The sequence below is a fragment of the Hyperolius riggenbachi genome, chromosome 9 (assembly GCF_040937935.1).
Source record: "Hyperolius riggenbachi isolate aHypRig1 chromosome 9, aHypRig1.pri, whole genome shotgun sequence".
In the NCBI taxonomy this organism is placed as follows: Eukaryota; Metazoa; Chordata; class Amphibia; order Anura; family Hyperoliidae; genus Hyperolius; species Hyperolius riggenbachi.
In genome coordinates this window covers 98,773,468-98,800,843 of record NC_090654.1, presented here as the reverse complement: position 1 = coordinate 98,800,843, position 27,376 = coordinate 98,773,468, and the positions used below count along the sequence as shown (strand labels likewise).

At 43.8% G+C, this 27,376-nt stretch overlaps 1 protein-coding gene across 1 annotated transcript in view; it reads right to left on the bottom strand.

The window, feature by feature from the left end:
• Positions 1-284: 284 nt before the first annotated feature.
• LOC137531679 (hepatocyte nuclear factor 6-like) overlaps positions 285-27,376 on the bottom strand; it is a 36,462-nt gene continuing 9,370 nt past the window's right edge. The window contains exon 2 of the mRNA XM_068251632.1: positions 285-644. Within this exon, the coding sequence (XP_068107733.1) occupies positions 328-644 (317 nt within the window). The 3' untranslated portion in view covers positions 285-327. The remainder of the gene's footprint in view (positions 645-27,376) is intronic.

The window sequence follows — 27,376 nt, the reverse complement described above, 5'->3', positions numbered from 1 at the left end:
GGGCGTATAAACATGATACCTGTATCTTCTATAGTGCGCTCTGTGTCCAAACAGTGCCTTAGAAAATAAATAAATAAATAACACGTAGGAACCGTTCTGTACCCATAGATCTCCTGTGAAGGAGGCATCAGCCAAAACAGTTAAAATGACTTATTTTGGGGTGAAAAACAGTCAGTGAGTCAACTCATAAACCTCTACAAGTCACCATCTTTGATGAGACACCTTTAGGTCAATGTTCTTTGTTATGGTGTCCCAAAATATGGTGAAGTGATGACTATGAAGGCTGAGTGGGTACTACCTTTGGTTTATAGTGCGATAGGCATCTTCTCATGCTTTGGTGCAAGCAATGGCAGAGCCACCTTTGGAAGTTAAAGAGCCAGAGGAGGAAGGTGGACGTCCATGACCCTCATCCATCCACTTGTCCAAGCTCCTCCTACGGGCGTTCATGAAGAAGTTGCTAACAGTGGAAAGCTCTAGGCCCAGCTGCTGCGCAATGGTGATTTGCAACTCCTTGGAGGGCCGCTGGTTCTCATGAAAAATTGCATGCAGTGTGCGTCGCTGGATGTCGGTGAACACCAGGCGGTGCCGTTTAGGCACGTGGTTTCTTTCGGCTTTGCTTTGCTCTTGCTCTTTCCTTTTGCATGCTGTAGACAAGATAAAAAGAGGAAAATCTGGTGAATTTGAAGTCAAACTATTGTGCATTTTCAGTAAAGGTTATAAGCTTAAGATGATAGACTCTTATTTTTAACTATTTTGTTTATAATTTTGCACATATTCCATAATATATTTACATAATTTTGTTACCTAGACATGGTCATTGATGTCTCATGGCTCTCTGATTTGTGATAAATGGAGCAGATGCCTTGTTGAATGAAATAACACAATTGGACAGGGTGACTCCCTAGGAAGATGGGGGTCAAAAGGGATCACGTGGGCAGTTCATTCAACTATTGGAGATATATATAGTGTAATGCATTACGTGTGTAAGGCCTCACAGATCAGGATTCTCACCTCATTTGCAGGAACATGGAGCAACGTGGTCCACAGGGACATCGAAAGTGCATAAACTGCACTGTCTGATGTCCCCTTCTATGCATTGTGATTCACTGTGAAACCATAATGCATAGTTGCCAACCAGTGGTGTAGCTAAGGAGTCAGGGGTCCCAGTATGAGTTTTGGGGGCTCCAAGCTCTTTATTGATATTTAGCCCCAATACCTACCAAAGACATCTCCAGTGTAAGAGGTGAGTAATTAGAGGAGGGAAACCATTTGTTAATGTACCACTATTTAATGCACATATAGAGATATTCATTACAAGCAAAGTACCAATGAAAACCTAAAAAGTATTGATGAAAGAGGGCCCCTAGTGGGTGCATCTGGTCCAGGGACATCGGCGTGGTTGCAACCTCTGTATCCCTTATTGCTACACAACTGTTGCCGATGAAAATACACAAACACGTTGTGATTTCCATTCATTGTAATAATGTTATTGCAAACACGTCACAAAAAATTGCTTCGAAACAGAAGTCCAATGCTTTGCATCGGCACGTCTGCTTCCCGATGCGCTCAACTGGGGAAGGGGCCTCACTAATGTATTTAATGATCTGGAGATTTGAACACCAAGTCACCAAGTCATGACAAGTTAGCATATAAGGTGGAATTTGACCTCTGAGGAAGTGACTCATATGAGCCACAAAACACACACCAGGCTGTTGTACAAACCATGAATTTTTCACATGTGAGCTATTGTTTTCATGCATTCCGTTTTTGTTTTTTGTTTTTTTTATCAGACATTGTATTAAAAGGTGTTTTGGCATACTGTGGGTCAGCTGAATCCCTTATCTTTTTGTTTATCTGAATTTATATTTATTCAGGGAGATGAATATAAGGGCTCTTTCATATGGACAGCTGAAGGTGGTGAATTCAACAACTGTCAGCTGCTTTCTTGCACAGGCCGGGCACTTGCTAGTGCTTGGTACTGGTGGTGGGCAGGTGGCTCCACTATTGATTCACATCTGAGCACCGCTGTTGATGGGAAACAACACCGTGTGTCAAGCACTGACACTTGTGGTGACAAAAACGTTTTAATTGCACACAAATCGGTCAGCAGATGGAACACTAAATTGCTAGAAAAGCACGCAGTTCAGCCTCCACTCTGAATGAGGCTTAATTACTTCTACAGTATTTGCTGTGCAACTATCCATTTAGGTAAAATAAAAGTAATAAAGTAAAAAAAAATGCTAAGCTTACATTACAACCTTCCATGTAGTATAGCTTACCTATGCAATCTGTTCATAGTATTCAAAATCTGTTGATCCTCATACTACATGGACGTGTGGTTCAATTGGCCAGTCATTGGCTAACTAAAGAAGGCCTCCGGAGGGGCAAGAGGGGATTGGCGGAAGTCAGGACACATTTTGTAGCACATAGCTCTTAAAAGTTATTGAGTGTTAGGCTATTTAATTGAATGACAATTCTTCTTGAAAGGGTACCTGAAGTATTTCCCATAGAACAAACAGCAGACCTGGCACTGATTTGCAATTTTCCAAGAGTTTCCTTTAATCCAGCGGGTACAAGCAATACATAAAGAGTAAGTAGGTGGTCGGTCTAACAGCCGTTTCGCAGGTTGCCCTGCTTCTTCAGAGGCACAAAGTCTTTTTGCCCCTGAAGAAGCAGGGCAACCTGCGAAGTGGCTGTTAGGCCGACCACCTACTTACTCTTTATGTATTGCTTGTACCTGCTGGATTAAAGGAAACTCTTGGAAAATTGCAAATCGGTGCCAGGTCTGCTGTTTGTTCTATGGGAAATACTAAGTTGTATGAGACCTAGAGCACGTACTGCTTGGAACCAGGGTCCAGCTGTTGTGTTCCGGAATTGCTTGAGTGCCAGTCCCACTGCTGTTTCTTTGCTACAAAAAGGTACCTGAAGTATCATGCGATTGTGATATGGTGAACATGTCTATGCACTGTACAGTCCCAATCCAACTTATAACTAGGCTATGTTCCTTTTTTTAATTTTTTTTCTCACTGTAAGGGTTAAGAATCAAGGTTCTAAGGAAACTTTTTCTGCAATGAGACTGTAGCGGGTACTCTGATACCTAATTGGAGATGATAAGACTTTTTGGCCCCTGTTTAATTAACTTTTATCTAGGAGATATTTTCACACCGTATAAATAAAATTCATTTTAAGCCACCAACAAGCAAAAAAATATTTAAAAAAAATGCTTATTTGTTTTTACGTAATTTTTTTCTTTTTTCAGTTACAAAGTACTGAAAAGTTACTTTGTAGAGAAGATAAAAAATGATCTTGTGGTAGAAAGATAAATGCATATGAACCAGTGTGGCTAAGAAACACGTATAAAGCAGGGAACTACACTCATGTACCAGAGTCAGTGAAAAGTTTAAAGGTATTTTTTTACCTTTAAAGCCTGCCTGACCTAAAGCAAAGCTATTTAAGGTAATCACAGCGTAATGTTTATGCTGGAGCTGCATACCTCTGTGTGCTATCTATTCCCCTCCCCATCCCTCAATCACACCTTTAAAATTTTTACTTTTGGCTAATGTGAAATTTTCAGACAGGAAAAGGTGGACTTGCTGCATTGTTCCCTCTTATCCCCCTCCCATTCAGGGCCGGATTCAGGCCAAGGCCATCGAAGGCCATGGCCTTGGGCACCACAAAAGGAAGGGCACCAAAGCAGCAGGCTTACAAATGCTGCAATGCAGAGAGATCAGGCAAGCGGCTGACCGCAGTACTCTGCTGCTAGCTGCCTGTGCAGCAGCCACCTTGCTCTCTGTGCACGTTTGCATTGTGGCCAGCGGCTATTGACTTGGGCAGCATTGGAGACAGAAAGGAAGAGGAAGCTTCTGCACTGGAGATGAGCGGAGAAATGAGTGACACAGATGGCTGCTGCGGTGTGAAGTCGAGCTGGCTACCTATTTTGAAAGGGGGGAGTGTGGGAAATGGAGGGATTAAGGGAGTCATCTGGCTACCTATACTTGAGGGAAAGGGGGAAGGAGTCATCTGGCTACCTATACTGGGGGGTTATCAGGCTACCTATACTAGAGGGAAGGGGGGGTAATCTCGCTACCTACACTGAAGGGGGGTGGCTTGTGACAGTGGCCTAGGGCGGTAAAGAGTACAAATCCGGTGTTGCTCCCATTCACTCCCGCTTAAAGTGAATCTAAGGCACAGGACTCTAGAAAAACACAGATTAATACACCCTGTTTGTGTTTAGTGTGAAGAGCCTGTCTAATTCCCCATCAGCTGCAAGTAATCACAATTATAATTTGAGCTCTCAGCTGTGTTAGCACCGGAATCTCAGCAGCCTCAATTCATTAAAAAACACAGGATGTTACCCTTTGTCTACTTCCATGAAAGTAGGAAGTAGGCACACGGTAGATATGTTGCAGGTGTTCTGTGGACTGCAACAACATTTTTTTTTTCTGTAAATGTTATTATGCTGTTGGTTATCTTTTGGAGCAAAGTAGAAGTTCCGAGTTCAGGGCTACTTTATGAGGAGGAATTTGGAGGGTAATAGGAGGGAACATCACAGCAAGCCTGTCACATTTCCGCCACTGATTGCGGATGGGAATTACTGAGCAGTGCCTGTCTCGCTTCATGTATTCTAAATATGGTACATTTCTTGGAATCAGTGTTGTCACCATTTGCTTTTTAATCAGTATTGCCTGGATGAAGTTTAGATTTTATCCCACTTAAGGTTTCAGAATTGTTTTGATTTTGCACATCATATTCACGGGGTGTTTTTATTTTTCCATCCATGTTATTTTGGCTTATCTTTTTGATCTTCCAGTTGGGCATATTTATTGAACGGTGTTGGGTTGCTTAGAGCTGTTGAGATTCTAGTTATGTCTGTGGTCTTTTGAGGCAGGAGTTGCCATTGTTTGGTTTTAATGTGTATAACAGTTTATGCGCTTACTAACATTTACAACAAAATAAGAGTTTATTTTGAGTTGTTAAAGAGACACTGAAGCGAAAAAAAAATTATGATAATATGATTTGTATGTGTAGTACAGCTAAGAAATAAAACATTAAGATCAGATACATCAGTCTAATTGTTTCCAGTACAGGAAGAGTTAAGAAACTCCAGTTGTTATCTCTATGCAAAAAAGCCATTATCTCTCCGACTAAGTTTAGTCGTGGAGAGGGCTGTTATCTGACTTTTATTATCTCAACTGTTTTCTTTTCCTCTGCTAGAGGAGAGGTCATTAGTGCACAGACTGCTCTGAAAGACTCATTTTGAATGCTGAATGTTGTGTAATCTGCACATATTATAGCATGATGCAATGTTAGAAAAAACACTATATACCTGAAAATAAAAATATGAGAATATTTTCTTTGCTGCTAATCTTCTAGTAATTATTCATAGTACACAACCAATTCACTATATCATATTTTTTTTTCGCTTCAGTGTCTCTTTAATATTTGCTACTTGCTAGTGCAAATTTATTTCTGAAGGATTTTCACCCTTTTTGTTTTTAATTATTTGATACTGCAAGCAGGGGTGTAACTAGAGGGCAGCAACACCTGTGATCACAGGGGGGCCCAGAGCTGTGGGGGGGACCCAACTACTAACCTTCCCTTCCTCCGATACAGGAGACAAGACTTCAGATGAGGTGTTTTTGTGGCTACACTTTTTATGGGTGTGAAGATCACGATGGCCACACTTGTATTATGACCCCTGTGAGATGGGCCCCATGACTGAGAAGGGCACCAAAGGGAGGCAAGGGAAGGGGTGTGAACATTGGGGGCCCATCAGAGTTTTGCTGGGGTGCCCAATGAACTGTAGTTACACCACTGACTGCAAGTATTCCTTCAGTGTTGTACTGGTAGGTGAACAGAGGCGCCAGTAGAATAAAAGTACATCAAATTTTTAAAAAATTGCTGGGAGGAAGTGGTGGACTTGCCTCCGTTAAAGCAGACACCAAGGACTGTGATTAAATAATTAAATACACATTTATTGTACCTCTGAGGTGCTCTGCTTGCTGTAACAGAATTGCTGTTGTTTATCCCCTGCTTATTGCCTGAAGAAGTGGGCTGTGCCCGCGAAACGCGTTGCATCCTTGGGGTATCTTCAATAAATGTGTATTTATTTATTTAATCACAGTCCTTGGTGTCTGTTTTAACGGAGGCAAGTCCACCACTTCCTCCCAGCAATTTTTTTAAAATGTTATGTACTTTTCTCCTTCTGGCGCCTCTGTTCACCTAGCAATATATTTAAGTCCACCCCAGGTGGAGGGGTGATCTACTCCCTTTCTTCCTATCTACAGAGAGCGACTTCTTAATCCTCACCTGCCTATTGAGTAGTTACCTGAGCGGTAACCCATGTTTGTGAGTATTACCATCTCACTGTCTCAATTATTCAATCTGTCTTGACATACTACACCATATTGGGCTCTCGATTTCTCTTCAATTGTTGTCCTTCAGTGTTGTGGACGTGGTGCATATGATTTGTTCTATAGACAAAATCATGTAGAATTACACAGGATACAGAAGTGACTACTGACCAGGTCATCCTGAAAAGCTAATTAGAGACCTTGAAATCAATCATGTATTTGTGTATTGGTTAGCTTAATGTGATCATCTCTATACACTATTAGAAATCATTTCAAAGCATACCAGATCTGAAGATTTGTCAGGGATTTTTAGCAGGTGCATTGCTTATCCATTAATTCTGATGACCTCAAGACCCTCCCACATGATTTGCTAGTTTCATGTTCACAAAGGTGTAAGCATTGGGCATGTTGCTGATGGATGTGTGGTGGATCAGAGAAAACCCAAGAGGGCCACATATAGCTGGTGGGCATCAGGAGTTAGTGTAGTGTAGTGTAACTGGTGGGAATCAGGAGTTAGTGTAGTGCAGTGTAACTGGGGGGCATCAGAGGTTAGTGTAGTGTAGTATAGTGTAGTGTAACTGGGGGGAATCAGAAGTTAGTGTAGTGCAGTGAAACTGGGGGGCATCAGGGGTTAGTAAGGTGTAGTGTAGTGTAGTGTAGTTGGTGGGGCAGCAGGGGTTAGTGTAGTGTAGCTGGGCAGTGTAGCTTAGATAGAGTCAGTTTGGGGGTAAAAAGTCCATAAGATGCCCCTGCTCCATAGACGCAGCAGGTTTTTCCCCCTGGTTTTTACAATCTAAACCTAGGGAGTGTCTTAACTTCTGGAGCATCTTATAGTCCAAAAATACAGTAACGTTAGAGTGTCCTGAATGATTTACTATATGTCACTACAGTACTTCTTTTAAGCATACTACGGGCAGCATCAGCTTCTAGATGTTCAGTGTAAAGCTGCCTCATAAGACATTAGAGAATGATCTGCCATCAGGGCTGGTTCTAGACTTTTTGCTGCCTGAGGCAAACTTGTGAGGATGTGCCCCAACTTAGAATGATCACACATCACCCGACAATTTACTGTGCTTCATTTAATGTTCTCACATGACATGCTGTAGATAAACACAATAGCACACTGGCTGGCTGTGAGTCTGTGACAAACAAACTGCTCACCCTCAGCCACTCCATTCCTCCTCTGTCAGGTCAGCAGAGCCACCTCCTCCCTTCTGCTGTGCAAGTCAAATGAAACACTGCTGCTCTCCCAACTCCCCCCTCCTCACTCACTGTCAGACTCCTCACACAGCACAACAAGCTGCTTCTCCCCAATGCTGCTCTCCCAACTCCCCCCTCCTCACTCACTGTCAGACTCCTCACACAGCACAACAGGCTGCTTTTCCCCAATGATGACCTCTTCACCTTGTTTGCTCTCCTCTCGCTTCTCCTCCTACTCTATCTGCATGCTGTAAGTGTAAACACAGTACAAACATGCTGCCCCTGTAACCTCTGCGCCTGATGCAAATGCTTCACCTTGCTTCATGAGAGAACTGGCCCTTTCTGCCATGGCTGGATGATCAGTTGTTGATAGTCTGTTGAAAGCATCAATCACGGCCAGTGCTGCTGTGAATGCAGCAAACGATATCTGCCTGTAACGTTTATACAGACACACAGCACTAACAGATAGGAATTACATGATTTCCTTTATGCTCGTATTCTTGTGTAGTGGGACAGTGAGAGAGATTTATCAAGACAGATGCAAAGAATACTGGAGTAAAAGTTGAACATTTGCTCAGAGCTTCCAATCAGACTCCAGTTTTCATTCAACAGGTGAAATCTGATTGGTTGCACTGGGCAACTCTACACACAAAAAATTTAAAAAAGCTCTGTATGTGAGACATGATGTCACGTCTCCCCTTTTTTAATCCCCCTACAGCGCTATTTTTTAAAATTATTTCATACAGGATCGCACGACCATACAGAATGAGAAGCTGTATTTCATTTAGTTAATAGTCTTCTAGTTTTGTGACTCTCTCACATCCAAAAGCTGACACGTTCTTTGCAGAAGCCAATAATAATGTGATTTCAAAGGGAATTTTAAGGGACTTGCAGAGATAATCATAAATTTCAATACTTAAATAATGACTATTGTAACGTTAAGCTGTCTATATCTGTGCTTGGATTGCTGCAGAGATCTCATCTTTCACTCTGATCTGTATTAGCAGTGAACTGATCACATATTCATAGCAAAAGAGTTCACTGCTCATCACTCCAATTACTTAGATCTGTCATAGCAACAAGCAGCATCATCGGTCCACTCATAGGAACGTGTCTGTCTGAAAGCTTGGGTGTCTGTTGCTACTAGTAACGAGTCAGGTTCCTCCTATTGTTTTTAAGGCTGCACTAGGAACAAAAACAGAATGATTTGATTGGCTACTGTGGGTAGCACAGACTGCTTCTATGGATGCTGGAGCTACAGGCACGTATTCAGCCCCTCAGCAATTTGCAGAGTCAGATATACCATTATTGATGAGCCAGATAAACATGAGGCAACTGATCCTATTCTACACAAATATGTGTTATGCCATTTGCCAGCAAGGAAAAAAAATGGTGGCATTCAGTATTTGTTATAATAAGTGCAATCTATCCTAGAATTTGGCTTAAGGACGATGCTACATTATTAATGCCTAATCCCAGGTCATGTTATATTAATGCATGTATGTTGCTATGCGGATGATTATCGATAGAGCTATATTGCTGCGGTTGATTGTGTTATGGATTTGGCTATTTACAGAGGCAAACCCCTAGATCCTCACTCTCCTGTCTTCTGCCCCATCTGGTCTGTCCACCCTCCGCGCCCTTCCCCCCGCTCTTGTCTGGGACATTGCACACTGATAGAAAAATATTGATCACAACCCAGCTGTGAGGCCTGTGCACAGCCTACTGTATACGTGCAAGTTAACCCCTGAGGAGCAGTTGCCACGTAGGCTCGAAATTCACAATCTGAACGAGGGGCCGGGCTCTAGTTCTTCGTTAGCTGTTAACGAAGCTGGAATCGGGATTTGGGGGATGGAAGCGTTAAAACGAAGACAGCGAAGAAAAAAAGAGAAAAATCTATATTGTGGTGATAGACTCAGTCTTATTTTATGAAGTTGCGCCTGAAATCAACACGCCTCCTCTAGACAAAGGGTTAAGTAAAGCTCCTGTCATAACGATTCAGTTAAAACAAAATGCAACGGGCCATAATGTAATAACGGCAGTAATTGAATACGAAATGACAATAATGAGTTGATTTGTTTGGTGGAATGAGAGGAAAGGGCTGTGTGCAGACCGGCTCCTTAATGAAGATTCCTGTGCAGGGGGAAGAGGCCAGCTAGGGACAATTGATAGGGTAAACGTTCTATTATAAGGCGATAAAGTCTTGAGTGATACCTGCCTATGGAGGATGAGGAGACATCATTGTTTAAGTGGCGACACAGAATGGGAGTCGCAAGGAGCGGGGCCTGTGACAATTTTATTGGAATAGTGATTTGTAAGTAGTGGAGAAGCAATTAATGGACAGAGGCTGAGAGCTCGGCACACGTTAGAACTATATAAAGGTTAATGTGATCGCAATCAGCCTGGCTTAACGACACTGTGGCGCATGCTAAATCCACCCCCCCCCCCCCGCACACACTCACCGCCATTATATATGACGCCAGGAAGTCGCTGACATTCGCATCTCTAACAGGCGGACAGCGCACAATGATCGCGACATACAGGGGCCTAGTAAATCAAACAATGCAATCAGCATAGTACTTCAGGCTGATGCTCCTTTTGTTTTATATGACACGTTATTTAACACGGTCTTAGATTGCTGACCTCCTTTTCGTCAGCAGGATAGGATTTAATATCTGTGCTATTAACTTGCTTCCTGAATAAAAAGCTTGGCACCTCTTTATGTGGGTATATACATTTATTACACAGACACTACCCATCTATGGAGAACCTGCTTGATGGAAAACAGCCAATAGAAATTCTTGACATCACATGATCACCACACCTGGAAACAAAGAGCAGTAGATACAGGGCGAGATACAAAAATGGGAGTAGCAGAAGAAGAGATCACTGCACTTAAACCAGATAAAGGTGGATCTTACATGTCTGTTTTCTAACAAGGGATTCACCGCTCTATAAATGAATAATTACGGATTCTTTGTATATCGTGAGGAATGGTAATGGCCACTGTTGTCAACTGCAAAAGGGACTTTTCATATTGAAACATTCTCCTACGTTTATTTTTATGTTTTCTGTATGGAACTTTATTGTCTAAAGACGGTGCAACAAAACAGCAAACAGAAGAGGAGGCATTTGGTTAGGAATGCATTGGTTTTCAGCATAGTACTTCTGAAAAACGAATAGCATTCCTTACCATTGCCACTAACGATACAATTGACCAGATGATCATTTGTTTCCAATCATTCATATGATTGATCAGAAATGATCATTTGAGACTACTTACGGTAATGGACAGAAATCTCCTAACTACCGATAATCCAATTGGATTAATAAAATCTATCAGATTTTTTAATAGAGCCTGTCAATCAATCTGATTGGATTGATTTGGAGATTTTTGTTCATTAGTGGTCCCGAAGTATCGCTTCCGATATACCATACAAATTGTTTCATCAGTGGCCACCTTTTTTCCACTAATGATTCAACTTCGACCACTGGGATTCTGCCGCAATCCATTGGGTGTATTGTGCGATTGCAGTGCATTTTGTGCCATGGAATAAACAAAGAAGGCATTGCCAAATTGCAGTGCAATTGCTGTGGGATTTTCCTGTGCTCCTATACAAATTATAGGAACCGAATCGCTACTTACGTGTAACCAGAGCCTACACTGAATCTAACTAGTCACAAGACCTGTATAATTTATACATGTCAGTAATTAAAGGGATGGCAACACTGCTATGACCTCTGTGTTCACTTCAGTTGGTGAGGGTCGGAGTGGGATGGAGTCTGTGGACGAGTAGAAGCCAAGTACTTTTGTCTTGTAGTTACCCATTGCTGATTTGAAGTCTTGCTGGTCTTTTGAAATACAGGAAGTGTGATGTCACTTCCTTGAACCAACACAGCTGTACAGATTAGCTCGGTAGGAGTGCTCTCTGCATCTAAGGTATGTGTAATTATGGCAGATGCAGTGTCAAGGTGACTGAGAACTTCAGCTGTTGGTGGTGTCTAGCAGTAGTGAAAAGACAGAAGGCCATTGCCAAGGTGAGTAAGGCCAGAGGAGTGCAGCTGTCAGGGAGATTGGAAGGTCCTGGATCATCCCTGTACTAGACAGTGGTCACTTTAAGTATGTGAACGGGTGGAGCAGAGAACTATTTGACTCTGTAGGGTAATGTGCTGTGTAAAGAGAATACCTACCTGTATAGGTCCTACAATGGGACACTGAAAGAAACATTGCCAGTCTAAGTGTGTGCTGTGTCCTCACTGTCCTAGTTCTGTGTGTGGAGGGATTTATGCATAGCCTAATTAATGCAATTCAACTCAGTCCTAGAAGACTATTGAAAGATAACGAACCAAGGATTACCTGTTAAAATGAAATCACACTTTCACAGAAAAGTTTTTAGAAGAATAGGTAGGTACTGCACAAGTCTTATTCGAAAACTTCTGGTACAGAGTAGTCACCTGTGGCTCAGTGATTCACATATAACAGTAATTATCACTGAACACCAAAGCACTGCAGGCAATGGCATGGGGAGGTGGGTTATTTTGGAGGCGGGTTATGTGGGAGGTGGGTTATGTGAGTTATGTGTTGGGTGGGTTATGTGGGAGGCAGGTTATGTGGGAGGGGGTTATGTGGGAGGCTGGTTATGTGGGAGGTGGCTTATGTGGGAGGCAGGTTATGTGGGAGGTGGGTTATGTGGGAGGCGGGTTATGTTGGATATGGGTTATGTGGGAGGCGGATTATGTGTGAGGTGGGTTATGTGGGAGGTGGGTTATGTGGGAGGTGGGTTATGTGGGAGGCGGGCTATGTGGGAGGCGGGCTATGTGGAAGGTGGGTTATGTGGGAGATGGATTATGTGGAAGGCGGATTATGTGGGAGGCGGGCTATGTGGGAGGCGGGCTTTTTGGGAGGTGGGTTATGTGGGAGGTGGGTTATTTGGGAGGCGGGTTATGTGGGATGGGTTATGTGGGAGGCAGGTTATGTGGTAGGCCGATTATGTGGGAGGTGTGTTATGTGGGAGGCGGGTTATGTGGGAGGCGGATTATGTGCAAGGCGGATTATGTGGGAGGTGGGTTATGTGAGAGGTGGGTTATGTGGAAGGCGGGTTATGTGGGAGGTGGGTTATGTGGGAGGCAGGTTATGTGGGAGGTGGTTTATGTGGAAGGCGGATTATGTGGAAGGTGGGTTTTGTGGGAGGCGGGTTATGTGGGAGGCTGGTTATGTGGGAGGCGGATTATGTGCATGGCGGATTATGTGGGAGGTAGGTTATGTGGGAGGGGGGTTATGTGAGAGGTGGATTATGTGGGAGGTGGGTTATGTGGGAGGTGGGTTATGTGGGAGGCGGATTATGTGGAAGGTGGATTATGTGGGAGGTGGGTTTAGTTGGAGGCGGGTTATGTGGGAGGCAGGTTATGACAGCTAAAGGAGAAGGTAGTGATGACAGTGGGTGAAGGATGGTTACAGAAAGAGATAATGGGCTGTTGACACACGTTACAAGAAGAGGACAATAAAGTAAGGTTGGTGTCTATGGAGAGCGGGAAACCATAATAGAGAGCAATATGATGGGAGTTATTTGGTGCACGTGCTACTTAAAAAGTATAGTCCAAATCCTACTTAACCCTCTGGGCAATACAATTACATCGCCCAGGAGGGGGTGCAGCACTTTTTAAAAAAAAACATTTTTTTTAAAATCATGTAGCTAGCCTAGCTACATGATAGCCGCTGTGCAGCGGCATCCCCCCACCCCCTCCGATTGCCTCCGGCGATCAGCGCAAGCAGGAGTTTCCGTTCAGAACGGGATCTCCTGCTTGGCTTCACCCGTCGCCATGGCGACGCCCGTGATGACGTTGCAGACGTCATCGACGTCGTGACGTCAGAGGGAGTCCCGATCCACCCCTCAGCGCTGCCTGGCACTGATTGGCAGGGTGCGCAAGGGGTCTGGGGGGGGGGGCTGCGCGGCACGGCGGGTAGTTTCGGATCGGTGGCGAGCGGTGGCGAGCGGAAGTTACACGCAGCTAGCAAAGTGCTAGCTGCATGTAACAAAAAAATTATGCAAATCGGCCCACTAGGGCCTGAGAAATCCTCCTGCGCGACATACCCCGAGCTCAGCTCGGGATTATCGCCCAGGAGGTTAAAGCCAGGCTATGTTTACTTTTTCTCTCTATAATTTGCATGTGTTTGCTGCATGCGAATTCGCATAGCCAATACAAGTGGATGGGACTGTTTCTACTTGTCAGGATTCCTTTGCATTTTTCTGTGCAGAAAAAAACTGCATGGCAGAGCCATCAGAATTTGCATACCGCATACCGCTATGCGAATCGCATACAATGTATTTAATAGGGAACTCGCATGCGGTATTGGTATGCGAATTTTCATGCAAATTCGCATACGATTTTTCATGGAATCAATGAAAAAGCACACAGGCACTGCCATGGTTAAATTCGCATACATCGTCATCCATACGAAATCGTATGTGAATTTGTATGAAAATTTGCTTATAACCGCATGCGAAATTCGCATCCATATGCAAATTTTTACCGCAGCGATTCCCACTGCACAAGTAGAAACGGGCCCTTAAGGATCCAGGACTCTAAAGGACTTTTTCTCTGCAGTTGAGGCAGTCAGGCAGCAGCATAACTTTTACTGATACCCTAAATAGAGGTTACACGCAAAGATCTCCCCATTAAATATTCCCCGGGTTTCATCCGTGGTTTACCCCTGCCCATGCCCCTGCCCTGCCACTACTACAGTCATGCCCCTGTCCTGCCACTGCTCCAGTCACGCCCCTGCCCTGCCACTGCTCCAGTCACGCCCCTGCCCTGCCACTGCTCCAGTCACGCCCCTGCCCTACCACTGCTCCAGTCCCGCCTTTACCTCACACAAGTAACTCATACCACAAAGAATTTATGAGCGAAACCACAATCTTGCTTTTTATGATTAGTTTTGGTGTTTGAATTGGGAATATCAAATTCTGAACACTTCACTCAGCACCATTCAGCACTGAACCTGAGGGAGTTCACTCACGTGCACTTCACAGTGTGTTTCACGTGTCTCTGATGCTTTTGGAGTATTAGGGCCACGTGAACACGCCATGAAGTGCAAGTAAGAAAGAAGTAGTGTGAAGCACACCTCTTGTTTGCCAGTATATGTTGTGCCTTAACTATGTCCAGCAGTACTCCAGACAATTCAATAGTAGAAGGAAGTGAGCCAGCACCATCCAAGAGATAGTTTTATGCTCTTTTATTTTCATGTATGAAGTGCAACTAAGTGAACTCCCTCTGACCCTGTCCACCGGTTTGGTGCTGAATGGTGCTGAAGTGTGGCGTTTGGAAAAATTCAGGCATTCAGAATTGTGTATCCTGAATGTAAACACCAGCACGATTTATGATAGGGGCCTCATAAATACAATTTTAGTAGAGAGAAATAAATCTATTTACAAAAAGCAGTGTGCCAGTCCTGAAAGTGGCATAAACAAGCATGAAAGAGTGAAAAGGTCATGGTTGCCAAAAGAGGGACAGTCCTCTTGAAAAGGAGACATTTGCTAGCTATGTAATTATGATTTAAGATTTCTAAACATTGTTATGGTAAAAAGTACAAACCCTTCCTAGTATGTTATGTCTTATATGGCTGTTTGTAACTTGGGACCTTTTTTTCGCATTGTTGCCTGATGTACGGCCACCTTACCTATCTTACCTTATATAGATATATAAATATACAATTTTGGCGCTTTTAACCCGTTTATTATCTTGACTATGGCCAGTACACGTGGGCGGCGCGTGTGGCGTCACACATGTGCCCTCATAACTCCAGCAATCTTGTGGGCCGTGTGTATGGACTAAGGACTGCGCCCGGCGGCCATGGACAGGTAATGTATAGTGCACTGGGCACTGGGGGGTGTCGTCACGTTTGTCGCTCATCCCGATATCACTTGCCGTTACCGCCGTGCACCGAATCAAGCAATTCGGCCCTATGTTTTGAAGCTTGTCTGACCAATTCATGCGACCAATTTCTGCCTGCAATTGGTTGCATCGTTGGTCAGGCATGCACTTGGCGGCACTGATTTTCATACAATTAGATTATAATAATTGGATTGGATGGTCGATGAGCCGCTAAGTCGTCTAATGTATGGCCACCTTACCTCTCTTATCTTATATAGATGTATAAATATACAATTTGGGTGCCTCCAACCCCTGTATATTAGCTTGACTAGTGCCCCATTTCACCTTAATCCAACTCTGCCTGGCGTAGCTCTAATAAAATGTGAATCCTTTATTGCTTCAAATGACCTGAAGCCGGTTCACCTCTCTGTCTGAGATGAAGCAGAGATACGAAACGGTTGTCAGGCCAAGCACACCCAGCACCCATTGCATTGCCAGTAAGTTTTTATCCATTAAGATTGTTTTGTAAGCAGTCTTCTTCATCAGTCCATTAGCAATGGGTTGTGTCTAGAACGTCTGCTATTATCTCTATCACTGTCAACATGGGGCATATTGTAAATGGATCTGCATCCAATTTTAAATTTTGAACTTTTCCAAAAAATATCGTCATAAAGAGTTGGTAAAGATTTGTGATCCCAGATCTGTAGAGAATCATCCAGTTGTAACATTCATTGTTGTATTTTGTGACCCTAATCATGGAGGAACAAGAAATGTGAGTTCATTTCCTCAAGGGGGACACAGATAGCAATAAAAACTTCACAGAAACCTAGCCCTTCTTGACATTGCTTATAATGCTTTTTGTGTCCCTATTGCAGAACTTTTTTAGTGACTTTTGTCTATGATAACCCCATTTACCTGCACAAGAATGATGGGCAGGGTCGAATTTACCATAAGGCACTGTAGGCACGTGCCTACAAGCGCCTGATGATGGAAAGGCAGCTCACTCCCCTCCCCTAGTGCCTCCCTCCCTTTTTCCCTGTGCAGAATAAAACAGGGCCTAACATTAAAGCAGGCCCTGCATGGGTCTGTGGCAATCCTGTATGAAAAAGTCAGTCACAATACATTTTAATGCAGTATCTGTTTCATAGGCAGTATGTTGAATTTCCCTCTGTGAGGTATGCTCTCCCCTGATTGGTCAAAATTAGGTACAGGATAGAAAAAAAGGTTAGTGGCGATATCAGAAGCTGTGATTGGCTAGGTAAAGCTTAGGTCATCTCTCCTCAGGTGTTGCTAGGGTCAAACAGGTCTGCCCTGACCAATCAGGGGAGAGTTGGGCCTATATATAAGAAGAGTCCGTCCAGCTATCTAGCTGCCTGTCACCTCTGTGGCTATAGGTGAGCTCCCCGCCCTCCCATTCCCCCTTTGTTCAAAAGACGTCGTGGTCAATCTTTACTCATTTTTATGGCATGCCTGGAGGCATGGTCAGTTGTAATTGGGGTCTTGAGTTGTTTTCTGACTAAACATATCCGGGCTGTGGTAGTCGGATATGCACCTGATTTACACTAAGCTATACTTGTTTGTTTAATAAAGTTCGTTTTATTAGACCCAATTACTTATTTGTTAAAGTTTGAGTAAATATGAATAAAGATGGCCACGGCCTTTAAATGCCAGCTCGAAGTGTCCAATGTCCTTTATTTATTTTAGAGTTTATTTATTAAGTGGGATACATGTAGTATTGCCTACAGCCCCATTCCAAGTGGAGAGTAAATGAGAGGTTACTCACCCAGCTCTCGGCATTCAACTGATGGAATCTCCCTTCAGTCGGGGCACTACTAACTTCTCAATACTGAAGGTACTTCTGGCTACCTACAATGAAGGGACACCTGTAGCTACCTATGCCAGGCAAGGGAAGTAAGGGAGAAGTGACAGCTGGGACAGCCAGCACACTTGCAGTGCAGTTTGGCTGGAGGTGGTAGGGTCATGGAGGGCGAAGTCTAGGGTGCCAGGACATCCGTGCCTATAGGCTCCAGCAATGTAAATCTGGGCCTATGAGGGGACATCTCCTCACCTGGGACACAGACACAAAAAATCCCTGACTACCTTTACCACACAATATGTAAAGCTATGAGGCCTTTTTTAAATAAAACTACATTAAAACAGCACTTGCAATCGATATTGCTGCTTCCTCCTATATATAAAGCAGGGATTTATAGGAGAAGGTGTACAGCATAATCTATGTCTTATTTACCATAATATTACAGCTGTAGGTACGGTTTGACTGTGGCTGGCTGCAACTAACTATCCAGCATGAAGAAGTCTCCCTCCCGTCAATGCTCTGCAGTAACTGTGGCGTGCTGAAGGTGGCGCTGTCAATGGAGGCCAATGGGAGAGTTGACACTTTCTTCTTACTAAATGCTGTTGCATTTTTCTGCTTTATCACCAGTTTTTATCATATTTGGTACTTTCAATATTCTGAATGGCTAACTTTTGCCACAAATACCCAGAGTGGACTTTTTAGGCATCTTTAAATAGAGTGAATACCAATGATGTGGTTTGACAAGTAAAAAATAAAGTGAGTCTGCTGATTCCTTTGTTTTAAAGTCCTAGTTAGGCACAAGTTGGTATGAGAATTTAAGAGAAATTAATAATAAACTTAATTGTAGACAGTTATTGAAAAAAAACAAAACAAAAGCAAATATAGTTTAAAACTTAAAATTACTAACTGATTCATAACTCTGTCTATCCCTCACCAACCTCCAGCAAATGTGTGCAACAAGATAATTAGAGCAGTCCTTATCAGGCCTTGGAAGTAAGTGAAAGTAGGATTATAAAGGCCTCTGCTAAACTTCTAAATATAATAAGAAGAGATAAAATTAAAATTGTTTTTAATATTGAGCCACATTGTTGGCATGCATGTTTGAAGTGCTGTTGAGATGCCCTGGGTGCTAAAAACTGTGCTTGGTTCATTTAAACTACTGGCAAGGCAACTAAAGATGAGATGCTAATAATTCTGATTTGTATGCAAATGTAATGAAAATTGTATCCAGAGTCCAAGTGAGCCCATCAAATTTGACAAGAGATGCATTTGATGGACCCTTTTTCAATCTGTAAACAATTATCATGAAATCAGCACGTGAGCTGGAATTATTAGCTACCAGCAACGAATGCATTTTGAAAAGTATAATGGCTGTAGTAGCTTTCATTGCCTTATCACTTCCTTCTGGGTTTTTTTTTTGTTTTTTGTTTTTTTTGTTTTTAATTTATTTACTATGATGAACTAGACTTGGCAAAGCTGGTTCTGAGTGGTTATTCAGTGGCTGGTCTGGCCATTTTTTCAACTCCCTTGTGTACTGTAAGGCCAAGGTAAACTTCAAACAGACTCACTTTAAGCCACAAGTGAGCCCAGAGCAATGATAACAATGCCATATAATAATGATATTAAAGGCAACCTGAGGTAAGGGGGAAATGGAGGCTGCCATATTTATTTCCTTTATAGCAATACCAGTTTTCTGGCAGTACTCCTGATCATGTGTCTAATACTTTTAGCCATAAACCCTGAACAAGCCTGCAGCAGATCAGGTACCCTGACTCAGGTTTTACTGGATTAGTCATATGCTTGTTCCAGGGTTTTTACTCAGACACTACTAATGCTTGAAGGTGAATAGGGCTGTCAGGCAACTGGCATTTGTTACATGGAAATAAATATGGAAGCCTCCATATCTCTCTCACCTTGAGTTCCCTTTAAGCACCAACACTTCTTTAGACTATTAGGTGGTGCTGTTGAGTAGAAAACAGATGGACTCTCGGGACAATGCAGAACTTTACTGGATGTGAACAAAGGAAAACATGTCTCCCAAGACCTACAGGTGCAGACAGTGTGATGCCTAGTACACACCATACAATTTTCTGTAAAAAAATTTCTGTTAGATTTTCTGTAAGATTTTCTGTAATTAGATTATTTTCTGTAAAGTACTGGTAGAGACTGGTCATTATCTCTGGTGAATTGTCTTCTGGGTTACCTCCCGCTGAGTAGAACAATGCTTAATTGCTAGGCAGATAGATGGTTAGATAGATAATTTCCAACATGTTCTGCTGGGCCTACACGGAACAAATTATGCGCCAGATCGAGCCGCTGGCTCGATCCCGGCACATCCCCGCTCGTCCCTGCTGGCGTTTCTTATCTTCCGCTCGTTTTCTGCCCATTGTCCGCCCACGGGGATCGAGCGGGCGGGGATCGAGCAGGGTCATCGGAAATTATCAATCGAGCCATCAGCAGCTCGGTTGATAAGAAAGAAACTAACCGTGTATTCCCAGCATTAGAAATTATCTATCTGGCAGGTACCGTATTTTCCGCCGTATAAGACGCACTTTTTCTCCCCCCAAAATAGGGAGAAAAAGTCCCTGCGTCTTATACGGCAGAGGCAGGGAATCCCCAACTTGCGAACGCCCGCCGATATGAACCGCCGACCCGCCGCCATTGGGGATTCCCTGCCTGTATGTGCGCTCGCTGTGCCTGGCTCCCCTGCGTGCTTAAGGTGTCCCCCTCTAATTTCCTCCTGCCCCCTCCATGTGTGCATCTCCCTCAAACCCCCCCCCCCCCCCCCCCCGCGTGTCTCCGATATCTCCGATGTCCCTCTAATTTCCTCCTGCACCCTCCATGTGTGCATCTTCCTTGCGCCCCCCGCGTGTCTCTGATATCACCGATGTTAATCCTTCCCACCTCCGGGTCTGCAGCTGCAGTGGCTTACCTGATACATGCCGCCGCGAAGACTGCAGACACCCGGCTACTCAATGTGCTTCGTCTACTGCGCGGCTTGTACTGATTGCGTCATCAGTACAAGCCGCGCAGTACACGAAACACATGGAGTAGCCGGGTGTCTGCAGTCTTCGCGGCGGCATGTATCAGGTAAGCCGCTTCAGCTGCATACCCGGAGGGGGGAAGGCTTTACATCGGTGATATCAGAGACACGTGGGGGGGCTAGGGAGATGCGCACATGGAGGGGGCAGGAGGAAATTAGAGGGACATCGGAGATATCAGAGACACGCGCGGGGGAGGGGGGGTTTGAGGGAGATGCACACATGGAGGGGGCAGGAGGAAATTAGAGGGGGTCACCTTAAGCACGCAGGGGAGCCAGGCACATGCCACATGGGGGAAACAGGACTGATGGGGAGTGGGACACAGGAGGACACATGGGGAGAGGACACAGACTGACACAGGAGGGCACATGGGGAGACTGACACAGGAGGACACATGGGGAGGCTGACACAGGAGGACACATGGGGAGACTGACACAGGAGGACACATGGGGAGAGGACACAGACTGACACAGGAGGACACATGGGGAGACTGACAAAGGAGGACACATGGGGAGAAGGGGCAGTCAGGACACATGTGGGAGTCAGGACTCATGGGGAGACTGGCAGACAAGGTGCACATGGGGAGAAGGGACACACAGGACATATATGGGAGACAGGTCACATGGGGAGAAGGGGCAGTCAGGACACATGGGGGAAACAGGACACAGAGGGAGACAGACAGACAGGGTACACATGGGGCAGACAGGTACACATGGGGAGAAGGGGCACACTGAATACATAGCAAAAACACATGGGGCATACAGCAGGACAGATGGGGCACACAGGAAGAGACATGAGGTACACAGGAGCACACAACATGTACAAGACGCTCCTGGAATATGGACGCACCAGGTTTAGTATTTTTTTTCCTGGTTTTTGCCCTCTAAATTTGGGTGCGTCTTATATTCCGGAGCGTCTTATACGGCGTAAAATACATTAAATCTTATGCTTGGCATACACGGGTAGATAGTTTGTTAACAATCGAGCCGCTGATGGCTCGATTGATAATTTCCGACATGTCAAATCAACACGCGGATCGATTCCCCGCTCGATACCCGCGGGCGGACAATAGCGGAAATCGAGCGGAAGATAAGGAAGCGCCCGCGGGTATGAGCGGGAATCGATCCGGGCGGCTAATCGAGCCGCCGGATCTTAGCGTGTATTCCCAGCATTACAGAAAATCGTATGGTGTGTATTAGGCATTAGAGCAGGTACCTGGGCTCTGAGGGTCTTCAAGCAATCTGAAGATTCAGAAGGGTATAAGAACAATTTACATAACTGCTTTAACTGGCTTCCTCCTAAATGAACCCTAGTCTCTGGTAAGGACATTAGATGAGCCCCTCCAAAGGACAGTAAGTGACATGAACGATTCAATGGATTTTGTAAAAAAAACAAAAAAAAAAAAACAGTGTCAACACTATGTAAATGCATGATAATAATAATAATAAAGTAAAACACAAATGCAAGAGAAAATAGTAAAGAAAAAATGTACAACACAACTAATCCTGATAAATCATGAACTGGACATTCTGCTCCTATTGCTATTAGCAATCCCGTAGTCACATTTTCTGTTTAAAAGCTAAAAATGAAGTTTATAGTTGTTGTTTTTCCAGCAAAAAACATTATTTCTGTTTTAAAGAACAATATGTTACAATATAACACACGGACACAACATGGCGCAGATATATACGTATCAGGTACAGTTAGCGTCCACATACAGCGGGAGAACTTACACAGAAATGACATTCAGATGTTAGTAGCATCAAGGCATCAAATGCCAACATGTTAACAAGGTCTACATATGGCATACAGAGTATACATGTATTGAGGGCCACCGTGCAGAATCAGTGGGTTTACTGCAGGGGCGTAACAAGACTTAATAGCCCGCCCCCCTGCAAAAATGGTAGTATGGGGCCCCTTTGGTCCCTGAACCCCATTCAGATCACATGATCAGGTACTAGCGAATGGCAGCAGAGAGTGCTCTGCCATGAAGAAGCGTCTCGAAGCAGGAAAACATTATACATGCTCCTGCACATGGTTTTTGTGAGCAATCAGGGAGGTTTTTTGCTATTTGGCTGCACTTGTGGTTGGGGAGAGGGAGGAAGAGGAGCCCCCAAAGCCTCTGGGCCCCCCTGCGATGGCAGGGGTCGCAGGTGTAATTGCTACGCCCATGGCCGGATTTCTGGCAAGGCCACATAGGCCATGGCCTAGGGCACCAGATAAACAAGGGGCGGCCTGCAGATAGTGGGCATTATTTGCAAGTGTCCAAACAAATGAAAGTGGTCAGGATAACTGCACTATTAGTACCAGCTGGCATCTGCCTGTGCTGTGCTACAGGCAGCTGCAGTCCGTTAACCAAACGTTTGTGAACAGTGTGTGACTAGCAAAAAGCCAGACCTTGTCCAATGACATAGCAGCAGCTCCAGGCAGTTACAGAAGGCCAGGTCTCACACACTTGGTGTGGGGGATGAAAGGACTAGGGGCAGCACCAGCAAATAGTACAGAATACAGAAGGCAGCCTCTCACAGTACCCATTTCTTAATTATTGATTGGCCAGCGCTGTTACCCTGGAGACAGCAGTGGGTACAGGACTCACTTTTACATGTTGCTGACCCCACCCAATGTCCAATTGTGAGCCACTTTTGACTATGTGTGTGTGGTGGAAGGCTCCCACCACGCCCATCACCTGTAGAGTAGATCGCTTGATTGACCAGTTCCCCCGTGTGACATGATTGATTCACTTCACATTGCCATGGAGACCTCGGCACTAGCCCCAATAGTGGACACCATCGGCCCAAACATTTTTGGATTGGTGTGTGTGGAGAGAGGTGGTAGGATACGGTTTCGGTTGGGGCGGCTGGTAATAGTCGGCCTTGGGCGGTAAGAAGTACAAATCCGGCCCTGGCTACGCCCATGGTTTACTGATCCAGACTACAAGTACCTGAAATAAGAACATTTAACAACTGGAGAGCGTAATACATCTCCAGAATAACCATATAAACGAACTTTCCAAGCAATATGCACAATATAGAGCAACTCACATGGGATACAACCCTTCTAAAGGAGATATGGAAGAAGTTAAATGTCTTTGCTGTCTCAGGTGAATGACAACAGTTTTTAATGTTTTGCAACTCCCATAAAAATCTTGAACTAATGGCCTATTTATCTGTTTCCTGCATTTAACCTCCTCAGCGGTATGGACGACTATACACGTCCATCACCGCCGGAGGTCGCCGCTCAGGCCCTGCTGGGCCGATTTGAGCGAAATAAAAAGCAGCACACGCAGCCGGCACTTTGCCAGCCGCGTGTGTTGCCTGATCGCCGCCGCTCTGCGGCGATCCGCCGCGAGCAGCGGCGACAGAGGGTCCCCCCAGCCGCCCGAGCCCTGCGCAGCCGGAACAAAAGTTCCGGCCAGCGCTAAGGGCTGGATCGGAGGCGGCTGACGTCAGGACGTCGGCTGACGTCCATGACGTCACTCCGCTCGTCGCTATGGCGACGATGTAAGCAAAACAAGGAAGGCTGCTCATTGCGGCCTTGCTTGTTTATTCTGGGCGCCGGAGGCGATCGGAAGAACGCCTCCGAAGCGCCCTCTAGTGGGCTTTCATGCAGCCAACTTTCATTTGGCTGCATGAAACAGTTTTTTTTTTATTAAAAAAAAAACCTCCCGCAGCCGCCCTGGCGATCTTAATAGACCGCCAGGGAGGTTAAAGAGGAGCTGTCAGCCATACTATCTTAGGGGGGAAAAAAAACAAATATATAAGTAGATAAATACTTGCTCTACTTACATAACATATGCACTGTCCACGTTATGATTCCTGTGAATTTTATAAAGGAAAAGTAGAGAATCCTATTCTAGACAGTTTCCATATTTATTGTGTCTATTTTGAAGCCAGTCGTGATGTAATATCCGCCCTTAGTCTCCTCTGCCTGATTTGCCCACCTATTACTAAAGAAAGTGCATTGTTTCAGCCTTAGAAGTTTTGGCCAATCATAGAGGAACAGAGGTGTGGGAGTGGAAAACAGGAGGGAAAGACGCTTCAGCCAATCAGGCTGCATTAGTTAAGTCTGAGGGGAAGTAGCGAAGCAAAAAAAGACAACCCAGCATGCCCTGCCACTTCTCTTTTGTGTACCAAATTTTCTGTGTACCAAATAAGAGTCATGTAAACTGGGGAATGATAATCTATCAAGAAGAAAAGTAATAGTGATTTTAACTTTTGGATTGCCTAGTTAGCATCTTTATTATTTGTTTACCAGATAAAAATAAAGAATTGATTTTTGATTTTATGCCCGACAGTTACTCTTTAAACCTTGTTGCACATACACTAGATGGTCCTTAACCAAAGCAGTTGTGCAGGGCTGCCTCTGCTGAGAGCCATGTATGTATACTGTTGCCCCGACCCTCCCGGACGTGTTGGAGAGGGATATGGACTGACTGTAATTAGTTATCAGTTAAAGTTATGCTACTCTCTGAATCAAGTCAGGCTGCAGAAGAAGAGTAGTCTATAGCCTTGGGGGCTGCACATCCAAATGTTTATCTCATTAGGTTACATGTCACTTCAAGTACTCTTTATGTCTGATTTTACACTCTAGCTTACCGCCGCATTACCACACCACACAAATCCATCTTCATATGACCTTGCGGGACAGTGCGCCTACAGGGTCATATGCATAGGCCCACCCCCCACTCAGTGACATACTCTCTGCTGTCCGCTGGTCCACGCATGCGCGCTGTGCTGCACTGCACTCTGCCGTTGTCGCATTACTGCATGATCCATGCGGTAGGCGCAGCTCATGCAGTACGAATTGCAGACTTTGCAACAGCATTGCGGCGAATTTGTTAAGCCGCGTCGCATCACATCAGTAGGAAATCTTCATAGACTTTCATTGACTTGGTGGCCTCTTGCTAAATTGTTTGCCACAATGTGCCAGTGTGCAAGGGGCCTAAGGGCTTTCCATTTATTGAACTATACTCTTTTTAGATATTTTAAAGTTGGATGAACCTCCATATTACCTGACATTTTTTTTAAATATCCAATAAGAAATTACCTATTAATTTAGCCTTCGTATACTGTTATTTTTAGTGTTCACTGTCAGATTTAGGAGAAATGTGATATGAAAAAATAAATAATATTTCTGCTGGTTTCCATCTTTACTGTTCCTATGCGATGCATAAAGTAACATCACTTCTGCCTTTTTTTTTAAACTCAGCTCAGTTATTTTACCTCCCTACTGTCACAGCTTTCTGTCCCTCCCACAGCAAACATCACTTAGACAACACGCATCACTGCGTAGACTCTTCAAATGGACCGGGGTGGTGATTCAATTTCTTTTACATAGTGTCCTTATCTTATTCAAAATAGGGAGCTTAGTGTTATTTGCATGCTGAGATGCTGTAAGATTGTTACTGTAGCTAAAAAAAAGCTTCCCACTATCCTGCTGGCACTGCACAGCTCCTGCAGTTCATCTGGACCAGGTAAAATGGAAAAAAATTGGGGGACATATAAGGTCAATTTCACTATATTCGTGGGGCATGAACTTAGGGCAATTTGTTTTCGGGGGGGGGGGGGGTGTTATGTTATGATCTCCTTTAATAGGAGGATAGGTTGTGGAACTGTATGATGCATTGCTTCACGGGCTAGCCCGATAGCTTTGTAATGGTAACCTGCAAAAAATACAGAGGTACACTGAGCAAAAGAAATTCCCTCAAACCTTAGACAGTGAAAGAACAAAGTAGTTTCTGCCTTCTAAACTCCACTGCTTTATGGATTCATTAAATTAACATGAAACAAAGCGCTATAAAAATAATGGGTCAATTGCTTATACAGAACGCCAGAATGCTGAGACATGGGAAATAGTGGCGCATCCGTCATTTATTATAATACCAATATGTCTGATGTTGTCCCCTCTTTTTGTGTAGACAGGGCAGGTGCCCTCGTCGCTTCTCTGCTCTCTGACTACATGAGAAAAGACTGTCTCTCTAGCAGCTACGGAATCCTAGGCAGGCAGTGCATTCATCAATACAAAACAATTATTATTTTAAAATAAAAGTATATAGAATAAATCATACATTGCACTAAAGAATGGTCAAGTCCATAGGATACAGTCAAATGAAGGGGAAGACTCCCTATAAATGTGCTTAAAAATTGACATATACTGTATATCTGCCTTAAAAGATTACAATCACTTCAACCACTTCAGCCTTCAGTCGTTTTCACTTTATGCATCTGAGCAATTTTCACCTCCCATTCATTAGCCTATAACTTTATCACTACTTATCACAATGAACTGATCTGTATCTTGATTTTTTCAGCCACTAATTAGGCTTTCTTTGGGTGGTACATTTTGCTAAGAGACACTTTACTGTAAATGCATTTTAACAGGAAGAATAAGAAAAAAACTGAAAAAATTAATTATTTCTCAGTTTTCGGCCATTATAGTTTTAAAATAATACATGCCTCCATAATTAAAACCCACGTATTGTATTTGCCTAATAGTCCCGGGTATTACACCGTTTAAATGATGTCCCTATCACAATGTATGGCGACAAAATTTTCTTTGGAAATAAAAATGAATTTTTTCCAATTTGCATCCATCACTATTTACAAGTATAATAATAAAAAAAGCATTATAATAAAAAAGAAATATGTCATCTTTAAATTGATATTTAAAAAGTTTAGACCCTTAGGTAAATATTTATGTTTTTTTTATTGTAATTTTTTTTAATTGAACATTTTATTTGGGTATTTTTGGGAAGGTGGGATGTAAATAGTAATTTTTTTATGTAAATATATGTTTATTATTATTGTTTTTTACATGTAGATGTCGGTATAATTTTTGGCCACAAGATGGCAGCCATGAGTTTGTTTACATGACGTCTCTCTAAGCGTAACATGTACGCTTAAAGGGATGTAGGGGGACGCAAGAGGCAGAAAAAGCGAGGCTTCCGAGAGAAGCGGTCGCTTTTTCTGCGGGGGAGAGGAATCAATCATCGGGCACCATGCAGGAGCGGAGTACACATGGCCTTCTGGACGTAGCTTCTACTTCCAGAAGGCTTAAATGGTTAAAGGACCACTATTCTAAACAATTGTAAAATG